This window comes from Bicyclus anynana, chromosome 27 (genome assembly GCF_947172395.1).
Source record: "Bicyclus anynana chromosome 27, ilBicAnyn1.1, whole genome shotgun sequence".
NCBI lineage: Eukaryota > Metazoa > Arthropoda > Insecta > Lepidoptera > Nymphalidae > Bicyclus > Bicyclus anynana.
Window position 1 is genome coordinate 1,534,717 of NC_069109.1, and position 27,676 is coordinate 1,562,392.

Sequence of the window (27,676 nt, forward strand, 5' to 3'; positions counted from 1 at the left end):
TGACGTCATCAACATACTCACCTGTACGTCATCGAACTGGTGTTTCTTCTGCATGTGCAGCGCCAGACCTCTCTCTCCGATGAACGAGAACCCGCACAGAGTGCACACCTGGTCCGACGGGTGCTTCTTGCGCAGGTGAGACAGCAGTGACGTCAGCTTGCTGTCGGCGTGACGTCATCAACATACTCACCTGTACGTCATCGAACTGGTGTTTCTTCTGCATGTGCAGCGCCAGACCTCTCTCTCCGGTGAACGAGAACCCGCACAGAGTGCACACCTGGTCCGACGGGTGCTTCTTGCGCAGGTGAGACAGCAGTGACGTCAGCTTGCTGTCGGCGTGACGTCATCAACATACTCACCTGTACGTCATCGAACTGGTGTTTCTTCTGCATGTGCAGCGCCAGACCTCTCTCTCCGATGAACGAGAACCCGCACAGAGTGCACACCTGGTCCGACGGGTGCTTCTTGCGCAGGTGAGACAGCAGTGACGTCAGCTTGCTGTCGGCGTGACGTCATCAACATACTCACCTGTACGTCATCGAACTGGTGTTTCTTCTGCATGTGCAGCGCCAGACCTCTCTCTCCGATGAACGAGAACCCGCACAGAGTGCACACCTGGTCCGACGGGTGCTTCTTGCGCAGGTGAGACAGCAGTGACGTCAGCTTGCTGTCGGCGTGACGTCATCAACATACTCACCTGTACGTCATCGAACTGGTGTTTCTTCTGCATGTGCAGCGCCAGACCTCTCTCTCCGATGAACGAGAACCCGCACAGAGTGCACACCTGGTCCGACGGGTGCTTCTTGCGCAGGTGAGACAGCAGTGACGTCAGCTTGCTGTCGGCGTGACATCATCAACATACTCACCTGTACGTCATCGAACTGGTGTTTCTTCTGCATGTGCAGCGCCAGACCTCTCTCTCCGATGAACGAGAACCCGCACAGAGTGCACACCTGGTCCGACGGGTGCTTCTTGCGCAGGTGAGACAGCAGTGACGTCAGCTTGCTGTTGACGTGACGTCATCGATTTATTTATACAGGAGGATATTTTGGGCGCGCGCAAAGTGAGACGGATATCTAAGCATTCCATGGATTCACCGTGCAGGTGCCGGGTCCATCGCGTGGTAGAGAGACAAACTCCGAGCAGAGGTCCTGAACTTGTGACTACTGGATGTAGGGTTAAGGAATTCCTTGACGATCGATCAACACTCCCCTTCTCTGCTCGTGTTGTTCTCCCTGCCGCCACATTTGGTAAGATCGGAAGGTAGAAATTAGAGAAGATACTCGTTCTAATATAGAACTAGCTGCACTTCTAGAGAGGCCAAGGTCTTTAAGCAAGTTATAGAGAGATTTTGCTGGTAATCCTCTCGCACCTACTTCTACTGCGTACAGACTAACTACATAGCCATTTTTAGTTAGTTCATTTGTTAGGTCTTAATATTTATTTACTTTTAAACTGTGGTCCTTCGGAATGTTAGTGTAAAAAAAATCCATTTGTTTATGTAAAAACGAAATGAGTAGCAATTTATACACTCATTTTTAGTTAGTTCGCTGGTATAGAGTGCACTTAGGTCTTAGAGTATCCTTTTTAAGAATGATAATTTTATACTAAAGAACGGTTACTTCAAAAATAAGCGCACACATGCACAATTTTGTCATTAATTCCATTATATATTTATCAATATATAGTTTAGACACTTCCTGAACACACAACTCGACACTGTAGACGATATTTAGGTATTATTTGTTTAAATAACGTTCGTTGTTGACCACAACTAACATTGAGATGTGGAAATTTCCTCTTTTGAGCACCTTTTTCATGACCTCGTAACACATTTAACAGTATTTAACATCATTGATTATAAGTATAGTCTGGTAACAATAGTTATAAATATAATATTTTAACCCTTACCTGAATTCCACGTCACAATATTTGCACTTGGATTTGACGCCGTTGTGCCAGCGAGCGTGGGACTTCGCGGTATTCCTGCAAAGTGAACAATAGGAATAGTGACTAGCTTTAAATACGTGGAATGATGATGATGATGATGATGATTTCCACTAAGAATGTCACCAATAAACCCTCGAGTGGCTGGGAATAATAACCTAGAGTGAAGTCCCGCACTTGTAACCGAAGGATGTAGGGTTAAAGACGTCTTTTGAAACTAGTTAACACTCCTCTTCTCCACTCAAATCTTACTCCGCTCCTATACCAAGAAAACCAACAAAAGTGTGTACGGACCGAACGACACGACAAGAATGAGCTAAACGCCTATACAGGGTGATGGGGAGTATTTCCTATAACTTTGGGGTTATATTCTTTACCGAAAATTAATTGAAAATTTTCCCGGATGACCCAGACATGTGCATAAATAAAATTTCATCATTATAAATCGATATTCGGCTCACTGCTGTTCGAATCTCGTCTCAGAATGAGAGGGGTTAGGCTAATAGTCCACCACGCTGGCCCAATGCGGATTGGCAGACTTCACACACGCAGAGAATTGAGAAAATTCTCTGGTATGCAGGTTTCCTCACGGTGTTTTCCTTCACCGTTTGAGACACGTGATATTTAATTTCTTAATATGCACACAATTGAAAAGTTGGAGGTGCATGCCCCGGATTCAATGCACACCCTCCGGAATCGGAGGCAGAGGTCACATCCACTGGGCTAGCACAGCTCATACAGTTTCACATTTTCATTTATAATATTAGTATGGATATATGAACGCCGGCTACACGCACGAAAAAGTGTACCGTTCCACCTGAGTAGGGTGAAATTAATATAATAGTAAAAAAACATTTGTCCACCCCCATGATATGGGTATCAAACTTTCATTTGATACCCATACCATGGGGGTGGATTTCAAACAGCCAGTCCGCAAGCTTGGGAAGGCCGCCATATTGGATTTGTAATGACGTTTCATAGCTAGTCATGTGTCATCAGAACTCGGAGCGTGTGCAAAATTTCATCCTAATCGAAGACCGGGAAGTGGGTCAAATTGAGATTCCAAGATTTTCTTACATACATAGTACAAGTGAAGTGAAGTTACATTTTTTGCGCAAAGGATCAGCCTGGCTGTCCAGCGCGGAAATGCAGCCAGTATTCTTGCCACCATTCCACGTGGACATGATTTGTTTAGTTATTAGGATAAGTTAGCTTAAGTTCCTTATTGTATTCTTTCTCAATAAAATAAAAAAAAAAGTGAAGCTATATGCGTGTTAAAAAATAAACAACCTGTGTCTAGTGAAGAAGGGACACTTGGTGCAGGAGTAACGCACCATGTGCGTCATGTTGAGGTGGTGCAGAAGCTTCTGACGACTTCTGGTGTGGATGCCGCATACTGCACACTCAAAAACGCCGTATTTCTGAAAAAAAAAAAATACTTATTTTTATTTTTATACGATAGTTAACATTTACATATTATTTTAGAATTTAAACTATCGTGAGTGTTATTCATATTAATTGATTATGAAACACGGCTACAACTCACGTGATACTACGTCGGAGTATGCCCGAAGAAATAGCGGTTTCCACGCTGTGGGCAGCAAACATCCATGATCCCGATTAAAATTGGGTTGCTGCCCACATCGTGGAAACCGCTATTTCTTTCATTGTCACATACAACAAACTTGGAACAAGATAGCATTAGTTCGGTTTGCTTACAAGAAGACGAGTCTAATGAAAATGACATTAATGAACCGTCGGTGAGTTTAACGGAACCTTCACTCCCCACCACTCAACCCCTCTCCGCGCGCGATGCGAGCAGCAGCGCGTCGCGCAGCCGCTTCGCAGTTTGGATCGTGCCGAAATGCAAGAACCAGCTCATGACTAAGGGCCCCGTATGGGTTCGAAACTAGTCGGGCATACTCCGACGTAATATCACGTGAGTTTTAGCCGTGTTTCATAATCAATTAATATTTACATATTATTTCTTAAATCTAAAAATAAACGTAAAAATAGTTTAAACATGTAAACAACTATACTATCCACGAATACACATACGAAAATAATGGCGTCACAAAATACACAAACATAAATCAATTTAAAAAAAAAAAAAAAAAAAAAACAAACATAAATCTATATAAAAAAAAGAGATAATTATAACAATAATAATTAAAAATACAACGAAACACAAATAGGTAAAAAAAAATGTAATAATAATTATAATAAGAGATCTAATAATAAGACACTATTACTCCTCAGGTACAGGGATATTTAATTTTTGAAGAGTGATTAAGATGGCCTTTTTATATTGGGGTTCGGGCAAGGCAAATACGTCCACATCGTCAAATAGCTTGTTGTATATTAGTTGTTGTAAATTTTCGCCTCTTTTGTAAACAGTGTTTAAATTGAATTATGGAAGTATTGTAAGCTATATTTTATATTGTCCCGTCAATAATAACCAGTAAAAAATTTAATATAAATGATAAAATATCTACGTAAAATTTTTGCCGCCGAAACACAACACATTAGCAAGTGACGTCATTCATAGATAACAACGTGATTGGCGTTTGCAGTGATGTGATATATCACGTCACCGCAAGCGCCAATCACAAACCGACGCTTTGTAGCGAATGACGTCACAGTTTATGATTGGCGTTTGGGATGACGTTTTAAAAATACATTATTTTTATATAAAAATATTACAATTTTTAGGCATCTAAAATCTTCTTAGTTTTGTACAGCAGGCGAGTAGCCTATTACATCGTAATAAGTAAGCGAAGGTAGAACGAATGAATGATAGTATATTCGACAGTGTCCAGTTAGCGTCCCTCTTGCTCTGTATGTCAAATACCTGAAATCTATACTAATATTATAAAGCTGAAGAGTTTGTTTGTTTGATTGAACGCGCTAATCTCAGGAACTACTGGTCCGATTTGAAAAATTCTTTCAGCGTTAGATAGCCTATTTATCGAGGAAGGCTATAGGCTATATAGGCTATATATATTATCCCTGTATTATACGCGTCCTCGTATTGATAGCCTTTGAAGCATAGCGGCCTTGCTCTGTATGTCAAACACCTGAAATGCTATATAATAGGATAAGCGTATACAAGCGATGGGCCTGTGGCTCAGACCAATTATTGTATAGGACCTGCCTCGTTAGACGTTACTTTTCTGTCAAAGTATATGATCAACGATCTAATGCGATTATATAAACAGCGTCCATAGAATCCATGTTCAATAGTTGTAATCGTGTTCGTCGGTTAAAGATCTCCGTAAAAACACCTTTTTGTGTAATTGAATTGTGTAAAAAACGGGAAAAAAACTTCTAGTTTAGAATAAGATATATACCAAATCTAAACTCGTTTTCCTCAGAAAATGACAGACAATTTTGTTCATGACTATGAGTGCGATACAAGTCATTCTATAATTGGTCTGAGGCCTGTGGCAATTGTGAGATGAATGTCCGAACTGCTGCCAACAGTGACATTGCGCTGGGCCCTTGCCACCAAGCCATGACAAAGTAACTCGCGCACCCCGTAGATGCCAGGAATAAGTCCAGGAGTTCGCTGAAGCTAAGCGAACACGAGGCAACCAGGTCTGCCCGCACGGGCAAATATCTGAAATGTTATATAATAGGATACTAACGTCTGTGTGTTGCTCCATATGCGTGTCATACGCGTCCTCGTATTGGTAGCCTTTGAAGCAGAGCGCACATTTGTACGTCGAGTTCTTGTAAAGCGGGGTGTCCTTCTTGCTCTGTATGTCAAATACCTGAAATGTTATATAATAGGATACTAACGTCTGTGTGTTGCTCCATATGCGTGTCATACGCGTCCTCGTATTGGTAGCCTTTGAAGCAGAGCGGACATTTGTACGTCGAGTTCTTGTAAAGCGGGGTGTCCTTCTTGCTCTGTATGTCAAATACCTGAAATGTTATATAATAGGATACTAACGTCTGTGTGTTGCTCCATATGCGTGTCATACGCGTCCTCGTATTGGTAGCCTTTGAAGCAGAGCGGACATTTGTACGTCGAGTTCTTGTAAAGCGGGGTGTCCTTCTTGCTCTGTATGTCAAATACCTGAAATGTTATATAATAGGATACTAACGTCTGTGTGTTGCTCCATATGCGTGTCATACGCGTCCTCGTATTGGTAGCCTTTGAAGCAGAGCGGACATTTGTACGTCGAGTTCTTGTAAAGCGGGGTGTCCTTCTTGCTCTGTATGTCAAATACCTGGAATAGAAAGAAAGGAAAGAAAGAAAGATCTTTATTTTCAAGTAATGCCACATATTACATTCTTAAATTGTGAATTAAGTAAAAAGTTTTGATTTTTCAGTTAGGACCCAGTTCAGGTGTCACCCAAATGTAATAACCATTAAATAGTATAAAATTAAGTCGTTTCAAAAAATTCAAATAAATTCAAAATTCATATAATAGGGATGATGTCAGTTTTTTAAATTGAATATAAATTAAGAGTATACTCATAATAAAGCAATTTTGAAAAAGTAACAGGATATCTGCGATCATTACTTTCGGAGCTACAGGGATTTAAAGGGTCAGATTTGCGGCGCTGCCGCGGATCCCTGAAAAACGCCTCATACAAAATGGTACGAACTTATGACGTCGTAGGTACATAATGATCGTTAGATTTGTATGTGCGTTCAAACAAAATTCTTAATATCTTTGTTACTTGTGCGTTTATGTTAATAGTTCACGCATTAAAAAATGTCACATTTAATGTAAGGAAGCTAAATCAGTTTTTTCATCGAATTACGATAAAAAAAAATTAATAGATTTTGGAATTTTATAATCTTATTTATTTCGCAAATATCCAGTCAATCTTTGCTTTTTATGTATAAATTAGTTAACATTGACCTTATTTACCCGAATGTATCATTAAAATCAATATATTCAAACCTAGTCATCATCCCCATTCAAGTATAGTCAACATTTTCTACAACTGATTACTATCAAGTTAAATTTTTCGCGAGTAGCTTTATCTCGATGACGATCAACTTTTTTATTTACGAAAATTCTCGATTCTGGTAGCTAACTGGGTTACCAAGTAATAACAATTTCTGAGCGTCGCAACGAGATAATGTAGCACGCAATTTGTAGGACATTGTGCCTGTTAATTTGAATAACTATTAATTAAGAAACAGTAAAAATACATCTGGTTAGTGACAACTTTTAATAACCTCATTATTGATACAAATTAGGAGGAGAGTAGCTTACCAAAAGTTATTACTTACCAGATAATTTTTTTACTGTCGATTAATTAATAGTAATACAACTTAACACCCACAATGTCCTACAAATTGCGTGGTACGTTATCTTGTTCTGACGCTCAGAAAATTTTATTTCATAGTAACTTGCATTTATGCGCATTACAAAAAATAAATATCACGTGTCTCAAACGGCGAAGGAAAACATCGTGAGAAAACCTGCATACCAGAGAATTGTCTCAATTCTCTGCGTGTGTGAAGTCTGCCAATCCGCATTGGACCAGCGTGGTGGACTATTGGCCTAACCCCTCTCATTCTGAGAGAAGACTAGAGCTCAGCAGTGAGCCGAATATGGCTTGATAATGTTTGTCCTATTCGCACGACTGGCAGAAACGCAATTTCTGAGCGGCCGGATTTAAACAATAATTTAAGTGTCTCACCTGTTCTTCATATGTCAAAACTGTCACTTTAAACAACTCCATATCACCGGTGGGCGCTTTTCGTTTGAGATACCGACCTTGTGCTGGAGCCTTACGTTTGCTTTTGACTTTGACATCTAATTTGACGTCACTTTTTTTTGACACTCTAGGCTTAGCTTTCTTCGTTTCATTTTTGACAGGTGCAAGTTCCATATCACTGTGAACGTCATTATCAGAGACCATATCCATGTCATTATCGAGAAAATCCATATCAATGTCATCGTTTTCGATTGTAATTTTGACATTCGTGTCATTCTCATTTCCATTGTTGACGTTTTTGACGTCACTTTCGTTGAGGAAGTCAATGTCATAGCCATAGTTAGAAAACTGTACGTCCAATTCTATTGTTTTGTTCAAAATTTTCACGTTTTCATATGTGCTGTCGCTTGTTGCTCGCTCTATATTGTCTCTGTTATTATTTATAATCTGTGGAAGTTAACAATATTTCAGACTCAGAAGTGGATAACAAAAATAAGAAAACCAATGTCAGACAAAGGATAAGATTCACAACATTTGTCATGACAACCTAATTAAGAAATCAAACTGTAACCAAAATAAGACCCTAGAATGGCATAGAATGAGTGGAGTCACGCACTTGTGAACGTTGTATATAGGGTTAAGGGGTCCCTTGACAGTTAACTAACACTCCCATTTTCCATTTTCCAATTCGAAAATCCAATTTAAAGAAATTTAACATTTTCACTCACTGCCATAATATTGTCCCTCTACTCCGACGGTACACAGCTGAAAGTATAACTAAAAAATGCCATACCTTATCACTGTTTGCTTTAATGGAATTCTTCATCTTGTCTATGCCACCTTTCAAAAAAACATCATTGTCTATGTCATCGTTCAGAAACTCTTCATCACTTGCTATGTCATTCACTCTAGGACTCTCCTCTTTGGCCACAGACTTCATAGACTCATTCTTAACTCCATCTTCATTATCTATATCACAGACAACACTTTCTATTTTGATATTTTTCTCTGTTTTAATGTTTTTATTTTTGTTCTCTGTTTTCATTGAATTTTCGTCGAAGTTAAAAGTGTAATCGTAGAAGTCAGGTTGAAAGACATTCTTCGTTAAAGTTGATTTTAGTTTGTGTTTCTTACGACTTATTGCTCTTATGTTTTGTATTCTTAACTGTAAAGATATCGTATCAATTGTTTTTGTAACTAAAAAAACACAGATTAAATAATAATAGGCAGATAGAGCCGTGATAGCCCAGTGGATAAAACCTCTGCTTCCGATTCCAGACGATGTGGGATCGAATCCGATCCGGGGCAGGCACCTCCAACTTTTCAGTTGTGTGCGTGTGTGTGTTTAAGAAATTAAATATCACGTGTCTCAAACGGTGAAGGAAAAACATCGTGAGGAAACCTGCATACCAGAGAATTTTCTTAATTCTCTGCGTGTGTGAAGTCTGCCAATCCGCATTCGGCCAGCGTGGTGGACTATTGGCTTAACCCCTCTCATTCTGAGAGGAGACCCGAGCCCAGCAGTAAGCCGAATATGGGTTAATAATGATGATGATGATCATGGAACACGACGGTGTCGTAGCCGTTCCGAATACAATATTCAAAAACGAAACTACACATAGCGTCACATCAGTAATTTTCAATATTATTCAAGTAAAATGGCATCTTATGTTTTTAAGTATTTTAAAAACTGTTCACAAAAACTTAAGAATTAAGATGGAGTATTTTTTTATTGGTAATTATTCGTTTATTATTATTATTATTTAATATTATTATTATAAGTCAGCAAAAAAAATTTAGGAGTCCATTAAATGAAAGAATACGAAGAGGAGTAAGACAGGGTGATGTTATATCCCCGAAACTCTTTACTTGTGCTCTCGAAGACGTATTCAAGGTTTAGGACTGGAAACGTCGGGGCGTCAACATAAACGGAGAATACATTTCACACTTGCGTTTTGCGGACGACATAGTAATATTGGCAGAATCGCTGCAAGATCTTGAGAAAATGCTGACCGACCTTAGCCATTCCTCCAGACAAGTGGGTTTAGTGATGAACATGGATAAAACTAAAATCATGCTCAATGAGCACGTCATCACGATGCCCATAATTATCGATAATGCCAGCATCGAAGTTGTTCAGGAATACAACTACCTCGGTCAAATGATACAACTAGGTAGGAATAACTTCGACAAGGAAGCTGACAGAAGAATTCAGCTTGGTTGGGCAGCATTGGGAAATTGCGAAATTGCGTCGGGTGTTCAATTCGTCAATACCCCAAAGCCTGAAGACAAAAGTCTTTAATGAGTGTGTCTTGCCTGTTATGACGTATGGAGCGGAAACGTGGACACTGACTATTGGCCTTATTCACAAATTTAAAGTCGCTCAGCGAACTATGGAGAGGGCTATGTTAGGAGTCTCTCTGAAGGATAAAATCCGGAACGAGGAAATCCGTAGGAGAACGAAAATAATTGATGTAGCCCAAAGGATTAGCAAACTGAAGTGGCAGTGGGCGGGCATATCTGTCGTAGAACAGATGGCCGCTGGGGCAGACGTGTTCTGGAGTGGAGACTCTCCAGCTAGATGGTCCGACGACATCAAGAAGGTAGTGGGAAGTGGCTGGATGAGGAAGGCGGAGGATCGTGTGTGGTGGTGCGCTCTCGGAAAGACCTATGTCCAGCAGTGGACGAATACAGGCTGTTGATTGATTGATTAAATGAAAATAATAATATAATAATATAATAAAATATAACACATACACTGATAATACCTATTTTTTACATCAAATTATCTTATGATACATTATTTTAAAAATAACTGTAAAGTAAAAAAAATATTATATATGTTTATAAAATTCTGTAAGTTGTAGGATACAGAAAATCAATATCAAATAAGTAGGGGTCTACCCAACACAGAAAACATGGCAAAGGGTCTACGACACAAAAAAGTTTGGGAAACTCTGCATTAGTTAGTAAGGGGTTCGCCGTCACTTGGAAATTATAACAGGGGTTCGTTCAGTTCAGCCGAAAGTTTAAGAAACCCTTTGCAAGTACTAATTAATAGAAAATATCAATCAACTTACCAAGTCATCCTTACTGCTCAATTCCATCAACAAGTTATTTGCCCGCAAACTTTTCTCTCTGAACATGTTACAGTTGATCAGCCGCTGTCCACACTCCGAGCAAACCTTGGGCGACAGGATTATGTTGTAACATCTTAACTGAAACAAAACAAAAGCATTATGTATTTGCGGCACTTGCTTTTGAGACTTTAGGCTCCTAGTTATTGGAAACCAAAAGAAACCAATTTTTTTGGTGTTTTTTCTTTGCAATCTGTTATTAAAAAAACATTTAGCAAATGGTCTGTATGTTGTCATGACTTGAAGGGCATCACATCCAGTGACATGAACCCTATGTATTCTTTTCTTTATTAAAGGTCAGCAGGAGCTTTTCTTTTTAGTCTTTTAAATTTGGACTCATTCTAATTGTGTTGCAAGTATGTCTGGATGGTTATCTAGGAGTTTCTTGTAGCCTTTCATAGAGTGTGTAATTAAATTTCTTCTTTTACAGATTGTATTTGTAGGTCATGGTGTAATTGCTGGTTAGTTACAAACCAGGTTAGTTATTGGACACCAAAAGAAACCAATTGAAATAATTTTTTGAAGTGAAAAGTCTCCATCCCCGGCCATGCAGGCTAATTCACTAGCTTTGACGTATGCTTCATGCATGACGTATGAAGCATACCATGGTGGAAGTCTGCCAATCCGCAATGGGCCAGCGTGGTGGACTATTGGCCTAATGTCTCTCATTCTGAAAGGCACTCGAGCTCAGCAGTGAGCCGAATATGGGTTGATAATGATGATGATACCCTTTTCACAGCCTACAGCTGCAGTGTTGATTTTTTTTTAAAAAGCATAATGTACTCACTGATAGTCCAGTAACATTTTCATAGGCCTTGTCCAAGTTATAATACTTCAACGGATACAGTTTGCTTCCAGTGTGAAGACATACTATGCATACCTGAAAGTGTAATATAAAAAAATATCATAACTCGAAAAAAAAAAAAAACAAGTACAATTTATGGTGCAGTGTCTACCCTGGTTAAAAACCGTGTGCACGCCACTGGCTGACGTAAGCGAAGGTGCAGCCAGCAGTGAACCACGCTTGCCTTGGAGGAAGGTACCTTATCATTGACTTGAAGACTCTCACAATAAAGGTGAACAGTGTTCGCTAATTCCAGGAATAACCATCCTAGGGTTGCCAACCGTACTATATATTAGTATTATATGTATAGTACTAGCGGACGCCCGCAACTTCGTCCGCGTGAAACTCGATGTAAACTTTGAACTAACCCTACCCTACCCTACCCCTACTCCTTTATTAATTTTCCAGCCGTTCACCCGTGATGGCGTGACCAAGAGAAATGTGGATTTATTTTTATATATGTATAGGACTATATTTCCTACTGTTGAAGAAACATACCTATATAGTACGCAAAAATACTATATTTTCAACACTGAAATGTAACAAACAAAATTTTCATTTAAAAAGTTTAAGTAATATGTTTTTTTAGATCCAATTGCTTGAGCCGGTACAAGTAGGTATATACCTACTTGTTGTCATTTCATGAAAACATAAAAAACGCGCTGTAGAGTTGGATGACACCTATGGCTTATCATGTAAGGTGCAATTTTGCGTGGCTAACAACGGCCACCAATCAAATGATCGAGGCTTCAAAATGACCAAATAAGGTCATAAAACGCTTTCGCGCTGTCGACCGAAGCGACGCGTTGACTGACGACGGTCGGACTCCGATTTTCGCGCCTCTCGAAGACGGTCGTGCACTTCAAACGCAACGCATTAAAAGTTTAAAGACAGTTGTCATTACACATTACGCAGAGCTAAAAACTTAGTGAAATCCTATAGTGGTGCCATTCCAGCGTGGACATCTAGAAGCCATTAACGACGCCCGCAGAAAGCCGAAAAGCAAGGTAAGTCCATAGGCTGTTATCTACTGTTCTATTCGTGTAATGTTTGAATGAAATGACAACTGGTGTACTTTACTCAAATATACGCCGCCGCTAATCAAAGTTTGTAAAACGCATTAACCCCCACAAGAAAGGTGGGACACTATTTACACGTGTCACACCATAAGTTTGGTCCATTCGAGCCTAGGATAGTGTTCTAGCTATTAACAGTAACTAAAATTCATACCTACGTCATACGTTAGGCATACTCATATAGTTTTTTCTTCCGCCATCTTTGTGATATCCAAAGAACGCTTATAACTTAATTACATGTCTTATCTCTTGTTATTATGAAGATTTAAGTCATTCCGCATTTATATATACTTACGTAAAGAATATCTAAGTATTCTCGTAAACTCCGCGATCGACATTAAGTTCGATACCTACCTACCGCCACGCGCGCGCCGCTTCACGCAATCTTTGTGTAATATCATCACGAGATTAGTTATAATTTATTTAATTCTCATTTTCTTTTCTTTTCAATAAGATGGAGAACAGTGAATTAAAAACGCAGTTGAATATACTTATTTGCAAAAAGGAAAATATCTTCCAAAGACTAAATAGGCTATATGATAGTTCAAAGGCCATTTCTACCTTCGAGTCTAGAAAAAATGATACTTTTATGAACGAGTCTGAAACTATCGATGCATTACATGCGAAGTTCGAAAACATATTGGATAGCATAAATGATTTATCATTACAAATAAATCCGAAAGCCCAGCCTGACTACCAGGCGCTGGATTCATTTGAGGATCTGTACTCAACAGTGAAAAGAGTTAGGAATAAAATTTTGTCAAATACTAATAATAATTTGTCAAATACTAAGAATGAAGCTCCAGCTACCCACATTAATTTGGCTCCAATACAAATTCCCTGTTTTGATGGGAAACCACAAAACTGGGCTATATTTTACGAAACATTTAAGGCGAACGTACATTTAAATAAAAACTTAACAGATTCACAAAGGGTTCAATATCTTATTTCTAAATTGACTCAAGGTGCATTGACCTTTACTGCAGGCTTAGTTCCAAATGGCGATACATATAATATCATTTGGAATAACTTGGTGAAAAAATACCAAGATAAACGCGCATTAGCTACTCATTATTTAAATAATATTTTCGATTTGAAAAACTGTTCTAATAATGTAAACAGTTTAAATATGTTTATAGAAAAGTTTTCTTCTTCAGTCGCCGCACTAAAACAAATTGATATTTCCGATCTTACAGATTTTATTTTATTACACTGTGCCTTAAGAAAGATGGATTCGCAAATAATACAAAACTTTGAGATGTCCTTGCAATCGAAAAATATTGATATACCTACATACACGCAATTAGTAGAATTCGTTCAAATGCAAGTAAAAATTCTCGAACGTTCTAACACTTCGCTTCAAAAAATATCAAATTCAAATTCCCGTAATACCTACAAAACATTGATTGCACAGACTGATTTTTCAAGTAACAATGCAACGACAAATTCTTGTGAATTATGTAATCAAAGTCACTCGAATCTTTATCATTGTAAAAAATTTATAGAAATTAATGATCCTTTATCGAGATTTGAATTTATTAAATCAAAAAATGGGTGTATAAATTGCTTATCACTTTTTCACAATTTAAGATCATGCAAGTCAAAGGTCACCTGTTTTTGTAACAAAAAGCATCATAAGCTATTGCATAGGGATAATAATAACACTAAATACGCACAAAGGAATACATCAGCTGTTTGCAACAATGCACAGAGTGAAACTGCGAGAATAGTGCCGTCTCCCTCTGACGCTAGGATAAACACCTCTCAAAATTATGTCGCATCCTTCTCTAACGCACGCCATACGAACACTCTGATTAAATCGAACATGAATGAAGGTAGGTCAAATATACTACTCGCGAGTGTTGTTGTAAGGGCTACGCCTTATAAGAAACGTAATAAGGTTGATATTAGATGCCTGCTCGACATCGGATCGCAAAATAATGTTATAACTTTAAAATGTTGTCAGATGTTAAGTTTACCTATAAAGCCGATATATAATTCATTCATTAAAGGAATAGGAATGAGTTCACAGCCTATTCATGGTTATGTAACGTTAGATATACAATCGCGAATTTATCCTATGAATAAATATAATATAAGGGCACTTGTTTTAGATTGTTTAACAGACCAGTTACCGACACAATACGTTAATACGTGTAACATGGACTATATCAGCGATATACCTCTCGCAGACCCTACCTGGAATATCCCAGGCGGTATCGATTTAATTCTAGGCGCGGAATTATTCCCGCACATATATATAGGTAAAAAAGTTATACCTGAAACGCACGGTCCTGCAGCGTTACTTACTACATTTGGATATATATTAATGGGAAGCTGCAATCAGTATTGTGAACAAAGTAATAACTCCTTTACCGCGCTAGCTATAAACGAGTTAAGTTTCGATCTGCAAAACTTTTGGGAATTAGATCAAATTCCTGTTAAAAAACATTTTAGTCCAGCGGATATCGAATGTGAGAAATTATATTCAGAATCGATTTCTCGTAACGAAAATGGACGATACTCAGTAGCTTTGCCATTTTGCAAAAATCCTACTATATTTAATGATTCATATCGCAACGCATATCGACGATTAATTTCTTTAGAACGGAGACTTAATCATGACTCCACTTTACGCACGCAATATAACCAAATCATAAACGATTATTTGAGCTTAGGTTATATAACCGAGGTTAATGATCTCGAAAAAAGGGATGAAGGATTTTATTTAGCACACCATCCCATTATTCGGCCAGAAAAAATTACTAGCCCAGTAAGGATAGTAATTGACCCTTCGGTTAAAAATATTAATAATATTTCACTAAATGATATATTACATGTCGGTCCAAATTTACAAGCCGATTTGTTTACTCTTCTTTTGAACTTTCGATTATTTCCGGTAGCAATGACTGCAGACATTAAGCAAATGTATCTTCAAATTGAAGTTACACCACGCGATAGGAAATATTTAAAATTTTTATTTCGTTTTCACGATAAAGAACATATCCGCATTTTTCATTTCAATCGCGTTCCCTTCGGATTGAAGTCAAGTCCGTATCTCGCAATGCGAACATTACAGCAATTGTGTAGTGAGGAAAATAAACGCTTTCCATTGGCGAGTGAAATTGCCAAATCACAATTCTATATGGATGACCTAGTACACTCAGAACCGAATGAGGAAACAGCGAAAGAATTATCACGAGAATTAGTCTCATTATTCAAATCTGGCGCCTTTGAGCTAGTCAAATGGACCAGTAATTCTACGTCACTGTTAGATAATTTACCGAACACGCACCGCACAGTTGTAAATTTTTCTGATAAAAATAATATTTGCAAGGTGTTAGGTCTCGCTTGGGAGCCTAAACCAGATATATTTCATTTTACCATCTCGAAATTGGATGATAAATGTACGAAACGCACGATTTTATCTTTTGTCGCTAGGCTATTTGACGTTTTAGGTCTTGTGTCACCAGTTATTTTGTACGCAAAATTACTTATTAAAGAACTTTGGATAAATAAAGTTGACTGGGATGACACACCTTGCGAAAATGTAACTAGAAAATATCTAGCATTAACGAAAGAATTCTCTCTCTTATCAGATTCTTTACAAATACCGCGTCATACTGGCATTAAAGAGGGAAGCAAAGTAAATATTGTAGCTTTTTGTGATGCAAGCCTTAACGGATATGGATGTGTGGTATACTTACACATTACAGATTCACATAACAATATTATTGTAAATTTATTATGTTCTAAATCGAAAGTATCCCCACTGAAAATAACTACACTTGCCCGGTTAGAGTTATGCGCCGCTCTTTTAATGTCGAAATTAGTTAAAATCGTAAAGGAAACTTATTCTACTCGCATTAATATTGAAGAAATTTACGCATTTTCCGATTCAACCATCGCTTTGTCGTGGATAAAATCCTCTCCGCATAGGTGGAATACATTTGTAAGTAATCGTGTTTCTCAATGCCAAGAAAATTTGGATCCACAACATTTTTACCACGTAGCAGGAATTGAGAATCCTAGTGATTGTTTATCACGTGGTATGTTACCAGCTCAATTAATATCGCATTCACTTTGGTGGAATGGTCCAGAGTGGCTTAATAGACCACCTTCTGAATGGCCCAAAAGTGATTTTTTTCCCGCGACATATGAAACGCTGCCTGAGTTTAAAAGTAATACTCTAGTAATAACTAACGTTCAATGCGAACAATCTATATTATATAATTTAACGCAACGCTTTTCCTCTTGGAATAAATTAATACGCACTGTTTTATATGTTTATCGCTTCGCTAGACTTTTGCCTGACACTGGAGAAGTCAATAAAATATTTTTTGTTGAAAACGCTTTAATAAAAGAAATTCAACGCGTTCATTTCGCTGATGAAATAACCCGCTTAAAAAATAAACAATTACCATCAAAAAAAATACAGAAGTTGTCTGTTTTTCTCGATGATAAGGGAATTGTACGTATAGGAGGGAGGCTTTCGAATGCAGATTTACCCTACGAAGCCAAACATCCCGCCTTGCTTCCTAAACATGATCACGCAGTTGACCTAATAATTGATAATTATCATTTAAAGAACTGTCACACCGGAGCAGGTCTTTTAATGTCGATCATACGACAAAGATTTTGGATTCTTGACGCTAGGACGGTTATTAGGTCTAGAATTCATAAATGCAATATTTGCTTTAGGATGAAACCTTCGCACCCTTCTCCAATCATGGCTGACCTTCCGTCTTATCGCCTCCAGGAAGCAAAGGCCTTCCTTTTTACAGGAATCGATCACGCAGGTCCGATTCGCATAACCCTCACTCGCAGACGTGGATATCAGTCACAGAAAGCGTATATATGTTTATTCGTGTGCTTAGTGACAAAGGCAATACACATAGAGCTCGCGTCAGATTTAACATCAGATAACATGATATCCTGTTTAAATAGATTCTTGAGTAGACGCGGTCCAGTAAATACCATCTGGACTGACATGTCCGGGACGTTTATTGGAGCAAAGGCTCAATTAGATGAAATATATTCTCTTTTACTTAGCTCAGACTATAAAAATAAATTTGGTCTAGAACTACAAAAAAAACGAATAGAATGGAAAACCATTCCGCCGCGTTCTCCACATTTCGGTGGAATATGGGAATCAAATATAAAATGCGTAAAAGCTCACCTTTATAGAGTCATTGGCAAGCAACTCCTTACTTATGAGGAATTATTTACTGTACTCACACAAATTGAGTGCATCCTCAACTCGCGCCCGCTAGGTTTAACAACATCTGACCACCAGCACGATATTATTACACCAGCGCATTTTCTAATGACCACGCCTTTAGAATACTTTCCAACGACAACCTTTAACCCTGAAAGGCCTAATTTAAAGAATCGAAAACAGTTACTCGATAGCCTCGTTATGTCATATTGGAAGAAATGGCGTTTGGATTATCTGCACACTTTGCAAGTCAAAGGCAAATGGTGTACACCGGACAATCCAATCACCGTAGGTATGGTTGTGTTAGTTGAATTTGATGATGTACCACCTTTGCAGTGGCCTCTTGGTTTGATAACCAAAACGTTCCCTGGAAAGGATGGTGTAGTACGGGTCGCTTTAGTTAACACTAAAATGGGTGAATATAAACGCCCAGTTGTAAAACTCTATCCACTTCCCACGCAATAATAGTTACGCAAATAAATATATTCTCTGTTGTTAATAATTAATATAAGTATTTTTCTCTTTATAAAATAATTTAATGTTTAGTATTTCTATATAATCTTTAATATGACACTTCGTCAAGGCGGGGTGTATGCTTGAGCCGGTACAAGTAGGTATATACCTACTTGTTGTCATTTCATGAAAACATAAAAAACGCGCTGTAGAGTTGGATGACACCTATGGCTTATCATGTAAGGTGCAATTTTGCGTGGCTAACAACGGCCACCAATCAAATGATCGAGGCTTCAAAATGACCAAATAAGGTCATAAAACGCTTTCGCGCTGTCGACCGAAGCGACGCGTTGACTGACGACGGTCGGACTCCGATTTTCGCGCCTCTCGAAGACGGTCGTGCACTTCAAACGCAACGCATTAAAAGTTTAAAGACAGTTGTCATTACACATTACGCAGAACTAAAAACTTAGTGAAATCCTATAGTGGTGCCATTCCAGCGTGGACATCCAGAAGCCATAAACGACGCCCGCAGAAAGCCGAAAAGCAAGGTAAGTCCATAGGCTGTTATCTACTGTTCTATTCGTGTAATGTTTGAATGAAATGACAACTGGTGTACTTTACTCAAATATACGCCGCCGCTAATCAAAGTTTGTAAAACGCATCAACCCCCACAAGAAAGGTGGGACACTATTTACACGTGTCACACCACCAATAGCGTTTTATCCATTTGAACTTGTCTATCTTATTGGGATCCGAATGGTTTTTTTGAAAAGAAATGTCGATTTTTTGCTCATTACATAATATAACCGTTTTCCCCCCAAAGGGCAGAAAACGATTATTTAGGTTTCAGCCGAAGCTTGATCCACTTACGAGATTACCCTCCAAATTTTGCCCGTTTGCAGTGTTCCTACCCTACATTTCATTGGATAAATGAGGTTTTGACATAACATCACGCCGTCATCCGCCGGCATGTCGCTTGACAGTTGTCAATGTCAATCAGTACTCTCGTAAGCCGGCAAGGCATGAAATTTTAGTGGATCAAGCTTCGGCTGAAACCTAAATAATCGTTTTCTGCTCTTTGGGGGGAAAACGGTTATATTTAGGTGTTCGAGCTTTCAGCTTGATCCACTTACGAGATGTGTTTATATTCTGCCGGCGATGGCAAGGCGTACTGTGATGACCATTTTTTATGATAGTAAAAGAAATGATAATCTTTATACATGTAAATTAATGATCAACGACGTTTAAATTATCAGTGATTATCATAGAGACAAAATATTTTTCTCATCTCTGAAGTAATTAACTAGATATCAAATTTTATTATGATATTAAATTTGTTAATAATTGATATTAAAATTATTGTCATTTAATTAATCACAGTTATTAATGTTGATTTCACCCAAAACTAACACACATATTTTTATTAATTGATATTTTATTTAATGGTAAAAACAAAACTTATACATCCCATATATTCATTTAAATTGGTGTAAATATGCTTCACTGAATGCTGTAAAGTAGTAAAGTAAACCTCGAAACATCTGAGGAACTTCTTCATGACAGCGTAGATATATTGACTACCTACTTTAAATTTCTATTGTATTGTATTAAATCTGTATTTACAGATGCTTTTAAAATTATCTGAGTAAGCTGAAAACGTGCTAATTTCAATAAGCTTCGCAGTTATATCGAAATGACTGCGAGCAGCTACTTTAATCTTTGTCTTCCGCTAGACATAATAAACAAACCAGATTCATTGACAAGTCCAATAATTTCTTTACCCAAATATAACAAATTTGTAATATCAGTTTGTATAGCCCTCTGACTACATAAAGTTAACCAAACCAATGTTTGATCTGTATTTTGTCAGAACCGTACTGTGTATAGTCAAAACATGAACTCTCCACTCAAGATAAAAACAAGGAGTCATGGTAAGCTACTTAAAATAAGCTATCAGTTGAGTATTTAAATAGACTTATAGGTGACCAACCATGTTAGAGGTTTTTGGTTTTAAAATTGGTTTCAATGCTAGTCTAACTTTAGGTTGATCAAGTACCTAGGTAATTATCTACTCGATATTTTTTGGGTTTATAAACCTGTTTGACTAACGATTTCTAAAGATCAATAGTTCAGAGTGCGAGTTCTGATTTATTTATTGAGTATTTGCTAAAATGAAGTCCTACCGAAGTAGGATCTAAATGTTAACCCATTCCAACATATCCAGGCTTGATTACACGTATTCATTATGAATTTACGCCAAGCTGTTTCGAAAATATTCTGACCTCTGTTGCCAAGGACCTTAGTAGTACAGCAAGCACATACAATATGTTACTGAATATGACCTGTTGGTACTCGCGAAAGAAATGTTAGATTGTTAATTATAAATGGTTGGCTCATGGTTCTCTGGTACAATGGAGACCTGGAGAAGAGGAATATCATAAACTTTCTCTCCTATCTGGAGCTACTAGAAGATAGGTTCTCAAGTAGTGATTAAGATGTCTCGAATTCAAGGTACTAGCGTTGAAGATGGAAATAAGCTAGGGCCACCATAGCCTTTAGTTTAAGGCTTTGATAAAGACGTTGACGAATGGGCAATACTAGAAAAGCAATCATCTTTTAGATTGGCTAGATCACTGCCCTTGTACTGGTCTACTTCTGGTTTTTCCATCACCTTGAATGTTGTCTGAAGAGCTTCGTCAGTTTAGAATTTAACCTAGCAATTCTAATAATCGGTATAGACCCGTCTGTAATCCCCGAAAAGTACCTGGCTTAGGTATATTTGAAGCTGGTTAGCTAAATCTAGAATTTACTGCTTAATGCAAAGAGGTATAGATTTATAGATTTGTTATCTTCTTGAAATATTGCATACTGCATACAGTTTTTTCTATCTAAGGTCCTTTCTTACTCTCTCTCTTATAGAAAATCCAATACAATCCATAATATCTCTTTAAGCTTGTGTCAAACATGTTGCCGTTCATTTTAGAAACTGTTTATGAATATTAAGTTTCTTATAGTTCCCGACTGAATCCTACTGCATCTGATGTTATAAAATTTCAAGTAGATGGTCTTCTCTAATACGTATGCAGATATACTGTATAATGTTTGCTGAATTAGACGAGGAGCATGCATAATTTATAAATATTTATACACTGCTGTGACAGTTGCAAGCCACCATGCCCACCAGCGAAATTTCTTTATGAGTAAGTAGCATTTCTTGACTGTTCTTTTGTACTGTCTTTGGCGACATACAGGCGATTTTCCTATTTGTGTTGACATGAGATTGAATTTTCGATAGTTTATATAGATGCCACCCAATATTGGGTAGCTGTATCTACCACTTATATGATGAATAGAGGCAGTATGCTTGAATCGTTGTTAAAAAGAATATCATCTATGAGTAATGTAACTAAGTAGAAGTAGGATGAAATCTGAATTACTTAGCTAAATATATATCCATTAACAAATCTATACAGAGTTATCATTCTACGAAGTAGACATTTTTCAAAAGTTTAAGAACAGAAACCTTCTATGAGGCAGGGAAAGATGTGGCTTAAGATACCTTTGCCTGTACATTCAAGCTATATAAAGCGACGGAATGATTGTATCGGCAAATCAAATTAGCTTTTGTGGGCAAGAGTAGTTAATTAATACGGCCATGTTTTCCCCTTAAAGGAGAAGGAAATATTTATTCGCTCCTAACTCTCTTAATTTCCCCACAATATTTGTATTATATGAAAAATTTTCCATACATTAATTTAAAATCTATCATATAAGACAGATTGACAAACTTAGAGAAGAAATGCAAACAAAGTGTAATTTTGGATCCAGGCACTAATTAATTAAGTGCATGAATATTTTCAGCACTAAGATCTTTTCTGACTTCAAATATAATTTATTTATTTTTCCTTCTCATATTTAGTTCGTGAACATTTTCTCGAGCCAGAGCTTCTATGGAGTGACCTGTTTTAATTGGGTGTGGTACAGGGAATCGAACCCGAGCCTTTGTGTGTGAGCCAAGTAATGTTCAAGTTCCAATAATGACTAAACCATACCGGAAAATATTTATTTATTACATCTTGTATTTTAATATGATAAAGCCAGTTGAATTTCGGTGGCTAAATGGGTGTTGTACAGTGACATACATTGCAAAAGATTGTGGAATCTCTTATTGGAGGCTTTATACATAGGTCTCAGGCATTGTATGATTTCAGCCCTTTTTGTATCTAAAGTGCAGTCATGTATCACGAGTATCTGAAGTGCAACATTCACTGTCACTGTCACTGCATTATGAAGTGATTGTCTGTGAACGCAGGGTCATCTTTGCTAATGCACTAATTAGTATTATCTTCAGTCAAGTGAAGACTGGACTGTTGTTGTATATTCGAATATTCGCGAAGCTTCTGGGAATGATATCCTTGCTTGGTTAGGAATTTTTACTGCATGTCCCATTTTGCTTTAAGATACAGTATTTATCAAAATAAAAAGATTACTTTCCTGGTCTTGCTTGTCTTGCTAAGATAATTTTCTAACTGAACGGGAGCAATCCAACAACATTCAGTATTTATATACCTGATAACATTATAAGATGCTTGGTTCTAAGATTTTATTACGTTGCTCCATTGAACTTTCTGTGCAAAGTAAATTTTTCCTTCCGATACAGTCAAGACGAGGCAATTACGTCCATAAGGAAGGCCATCAACTGGATCTCTTAATATATACAAAGCCTCTCAAAATAGAAGAAGGGCAGTAAGGACAAAGAACATCCGTTTTGAAGAACCTATTATCGTATGCATCGATCAGAAAGATTTGTTTCATTGTTGAAAGTAGGAAATAAATCAGGACTCACAGCAGTAGTGAAATAATTAGGTTAGCTTAAAATGATAAGTAGATATGCTTTTGCGTTCTCTAAGCCCATGCGAGCTTTAGACACTATAAACATGCGGTAAATAGAGTGTAGGTATAGTGAAACGCAATTAATTTTCATATTCCAATGAAATCTTTTCTTCGAACACATCCAGGTGTGATATGTTACCAAGGAGCTTCAATATTGATGATAAAAATTCATTTAGCATAGCATTTATAACTTTCTTAAAGGTTCCCAATCAACTTGAGTTTACATACGTTATGTATTCCATGATCTATAAAGATCGTCATTAAGCTGATTACTGACGTTCAGGGACCCTGGTAATTGAAAAGTACTCAAATACGCGCCTTAGACTTCAGGCGCGCAGCCGACAAGGCAGCTGTCAGAGGTCCCTTAAAGGACAAGCAAATAGCAAATAGCTGACAAATAGGCATCGTATACGTCGGTCGTCTCAGCCAAAGCATCGACGGACAACTCAGATGTCGTCTTAGTTAGCAAATCAGCCGTGCAGCCGACATTCCAGGCGACGCGTTGGCCGACATTTCAGACGACACGTCAGCCGGCATCTCAGATGACGTCCCATTAAACGACACCTCAGCCAACGTCTGAGCAGCCGACGTCTGTGCGGCTAACGTCTGTACAGCCGACATCTCAACCGACATCTCAGCCGACGTCTCAGCCGACGTCTGATCAGCCGACGTCTCGGCCGACGTCTCAGCCGACGTCTGAGCGGCCGACGTCTCAACCGACGTCTGAGCGGCCGACGTCTCAGCCGACGTCTGAGCGGCCGACGTCTCAGCCGACGTCTGAGCGGCCGACGTCTCAGCCGACGTCTGAACAGCCGACGTCTGAACAGCCGACGTCTGAACAGCCGACGTCTCAGCCGACGCCTCAGCCAACATCTCGGCTGACGTCTCAGCCGACGTCTGAGCAGCCGACGTCTCAGCTGACGTCTCGGCCGACGTCTCAGCCGACGTCTGAGCAGCCGACGTCTCAGCCGACGTCCCAGGCAGGACGTCATCTGCTCATCATGCTCATCATTCAGTAGGACTATACAGCGAGTCTGCCGTCCGAAAAGCGGGCATTCGCTAAGATGAAAAAGAGAAAAACTCTCATTCAGTATAGATCTACATAGCAAGTCTGCCGTCCGAAGAGCGGGCATTCGCTAAGATGAAAAAGCTTGTCGGGAGTCACGTGGACACTCGACAGCGAACAATACACATCGGCCGTACAAGATGGCTACGATTTTTTCGTTACTGTCTGCATTTGGTAACTAAGTCTATCCAGCGAGTCTACCGTCCGGAGAGCGGGTATTCGCTTAGAATTGAGAATAATCTCTCATCTAACTAGACCGTTGACAAAAATATCTCCAACAAGTTTCACTGTGCACTATCACTATTTATTAATATTCACATTTAACACTGCTCACTTAACAAAATTTGAAGACGTACTGATTGACATTGACAACTGTCAAGCGACATGCCGGCGGATGACGGCGTGATGTTATGTCAAAACCTCATTTATCCAATGAAATGTAGGGTAGGAACACTGCAAACGGGCAAAATTTGGAGGGTAATCTCGTAAGTGGATCAAGCTGAAGGCTCGAACACCTAAAAATACTAATAATATGTAAAATAAAATAATTGTAAAAGCTTATTTCAACTGATAGTTTTGTATCAATGTTCAGGGTGCTCAGCATAAGACACAGAGACTCAGAAATAGACAAAACGTTGTTTTGTCGTCTGTTTGTGGCAGAGTTGTCTCTGTCCCATCGCTTTTGTACCAGCACAACGGAGGAGACAGCGGTATTTCCAGTTGCATTACCATTAACACGTTCGCTGCGGCACTGATATTTCTGTACTTTCCTCTCTTACTAAAACTTTGTGTTGCGGTACGAGGTCAATTGACCTCGTAACTCTTGAAGACGCTAGGCGTACGAGGTCCATTGACCTCGTAACTCTTGAAGACGCTATGCGTACGAGGTCCATTGACGTCATACCGCAGCGAACGTGTTAAGAATTCATCAATTGTGTAGTAAATAAAATAAATAAATAAAATAAAATTAAATAAGCCTTTATTGCTGTTTTTATCATTACATACAAGTAGTTACTTGCTAACAAAGTTAATAAAATGTAGGGTTAACAACTAGCTAAAATAGTAATTTTCTATCCGATTGATCTCCCTTTCAAACAGCTTGTACAGACAAAGGCCTCCTCTAATATTTTCCACATATTTCTGTCTTTTGCTAATAGCATCCATACTGGTCCTCCTATTTTCTTAAAATCATCTTCCCATCTCTTTATCTGTCTTCTATATTTCGTTTAATATCTCTAGGGTACCATTCCGTTATTATTTTTGTCCATTTCTCTTTCTTTTCTCTCAACATATGTCCCGTCCACTGCCATTTTAATTTTCTACATACATTGTGAACATTTTTGAACTTAGTTTTTTCTTTTGTTCTTTTTAACTGGATTCTGTCTCTTCACCTTACACAAAATATACTTCTCTCTAAACTGTTCTGACATACATTAATTGTGTAGTAACCTCAATGTAAATATGTAAATGTTTTTTTTTTAAATAATAATAACAATATGACACTGTCATTCACAGTGGCCAATCTCATGGTGAGATTAATCAAATAGGCAGGAGACAGGTGCACTCTCTTTTCCCTAACCCTTCTTCATCTGATGGGACAGCAGACTGATACTATCGATGAAAGATCAGATGCCTCAGTGGTGCAGAGGTGTGGCTGTACAAGGAAGTACAGCGGTGCTGTGTTTTACAAGGAGGTACTGGGTTCAATCACTTACCATTAATCACTTATCATCACTTACCATTAGGTGAGGTCAAGGGCTTATGTGTAAATAACAAAAAACAGCTTTACATGCTCTCTAACATATTGCTTATATCAGGGTTTCTCAAACTCTCGGCTCCACGAACCCCTGTTAACCCCCTTACTAACTAATGGACACCCCCCCTTCCCCAAACAAAAAAAATTATTTGACTCTTGAAGAAAATAAGGTTTTTATTTGAATACAAAGTAACACATAAAGTGCCAAAAGTAAAGTGTAATATTAATGTGATGGGTGTGCTTGTTTCTTGTCGCAAATGGATTCAATGTTAGGAGTAATTTGGGAGACTTAATTCTGACTCTGTATCAGTTATCAAGCCACCATTACGTAAATCTAGTCGCACACCCCCTGCCATCGAATGGCGAACCTAGGGGTTCGCGTACCCCACTTTGAGAAACCCTGGCTTATTTAAATAAATAACTCACCTGTTCTGTTTTGGGTACCCCGCTTCTTTGAACCGCCCTCTGTCCACCTTTTGTGGTGTAAAAATCCACCTCCCTGAAGTGTAAAGAGCATACAAACAGAACTTTTTGCATGTTATGGTCCTTCTTGATGCCGAGTGCTTCCACCCAGGAGGCATGGCGGAAAGCTTCCGTTGGTAATCTTTAAAAAAAAAAAGAGTACCTGTTCTTTCAGTTTGTTCTTTCAGTGTTATCGCTTTAGGAATACGATGAAAATTGACTACACAACATCTTATATGCTTAATCGTTTGTCGCAGTTTGTCTTTGTCGGAAGGTGGTCTAGCCTACCTAGCCATGGTCGAAGCCTCCAACCACCCACACCTGGCACAATTTAAAAAAACCTAAATTGGCCCAGAGGGGGATCAAACCTAGGATCTCTGTCTTCAATTCAATTCAATTCTTCTTAATGGCTTTCATTTGTGTCTTATAAATCCACAGAGAACTATGGTTGTCTTCCTGGGCAACCTGCTGTATATATGACAAATTAATCAAATACAGATTTATTAAACTAAATACAGTTTAAACCGTTTATGGCGACAATTCAACAGTTAAATTGACTCGTCGTCATCTACCCATGACAGAATTATCTGAGAAGAGTCAACTATTATGTTTATTATTAGTATATTATTTATTTATTTACACTTAATTTATGCACCAATGTAACAAAAACGAGAAATAGATACGTATTAAGACACTAGAATATAAAAGGCGTTCTTATCGCTAAGAAGCGATTTATTCCAGGCAACCAGTTTACGCAAACATTTCATGTGTTAATTAATCACTAAAGGAGTTCTCTTCTCTCTACTTTGTTACGAGATTATCCTAAAATTCTGTATTATTCTCTTTCTTTTCTTCTTCTATATTATTCGATCATAAAAAAAACAGTACCTGTGAAATGTAACATTTTCCAAGTCAGGCAAAATTTCTGTATTGTTGACACAAAAAGGCACGCAGCACTTCATTTTGCATAGGCATTAAAAGTAAGAACTAATTCCTGTTTCGATTTGGTATTTCAACTATCAGTATCAATGTTATAGCAAGATTATTTTTTTACAATGAAATCGAATGTAAGTAAATTAAAAAATTGTAAATAAATTAGCACAGAGTACATTAAAATATTGAAAATTGAAATAAAT

At 38.2% G+C, this 27,676-nt stretch overlaps 2 protein-coding genes across 2 annotated transcripts; both read right to left on the reverse strand.

Annotated features, from left to right (window-relative positions):
• Positions 1-280: 280 nt before the first annotated feature.
• LOC112056626 (zinc finger protein 809-like) lies at positions 281-5,931 on the reverse strand. The gene is made up of 4 exons (XM_052890337.1): positions 5,749-5,931; positions 3,238-3,368; positions 1,912-1,986; positions 281-1,005 (listed from the first exon to the last, which is right to left on the reverse strand). The coding sequence occupies exons 1-4, from the start codon at positions 5,929-5,931 to the stop codon at positions 705-707; spliced, it is 690 nt and encodes a 229-aa protein (XP_052746297.1). The 3' UTR covers positions 281-704.
• An 89-nt stretch (positions 5,932-6,020) lies between these two features.
• On the reverse strand, positions 6,021-27,632 carry LOC112051430 (metacaspase-2). The gene is made up of 7 exons (XM_052890335.1): positions 27,429-27,632; positions 26,505-26,682; positions 11,557-11,649; positions 10,713-10,850; positions 8,426-8,797; positions 7,615-8,079; positions 6,021-6,182 (listed from the first exon to the last, which is right to left on the reverse strand). The coding sequence occupies exons 1-7, from the start codon at positions 27,500-27,502 to the stop codon at positions 6,021-6,023; spliced, it is 1,482 nt and encodes a 493-aa protein (XP_052746295.1). The 5' UTR covers positions 27,503-27,632.
• Between the last annotated feature and the right edge of the window lie 44 nt (positions 27,633-27,676).

Coding starts and splice junctions, on each gene's coding strand:
- LOC112056626 (XM_052890337.1), bottom strand. CDS start 5,931: ATGACACGCATATGGAGCAACACACAGACGTTAGTATCCTATTATATA. Junction 3,369..5,748: donor ATATGGAGCAACACACAGAC/GTTAGTATCCTA, acceptor TTTTTTTTTCAG/AAATACGGCGTTTTTGAGTG. Junction 1,987..3,237: donor CCCTTCTTCACTAGACACAG/GTTGTTTATTTT, acceptor TTCACTTTGCAG/GAATACCGCGAAGTCCCACG.
- LOC112051430 (XM_052890335.1), bottom strand. CDS start 27,502: ATGAAGTGCTGCGTGCCTTTTTGTGTCAACAATACAGAAATTTTGCCT. Junction 8,080..8,425: donor TTAAAGCAAACAGTGATAAG/GTATGGCATTTT, acceptor TAACTTCCACAG/ATTATAAATAATAACAGAGA. Junction 6,183..7,614: donor TTTTGACATATGAAGAACAG/GTGAGACACTTA, acceptor TTTCTATTCCAG/GTATTTGACATACAGAGCAA.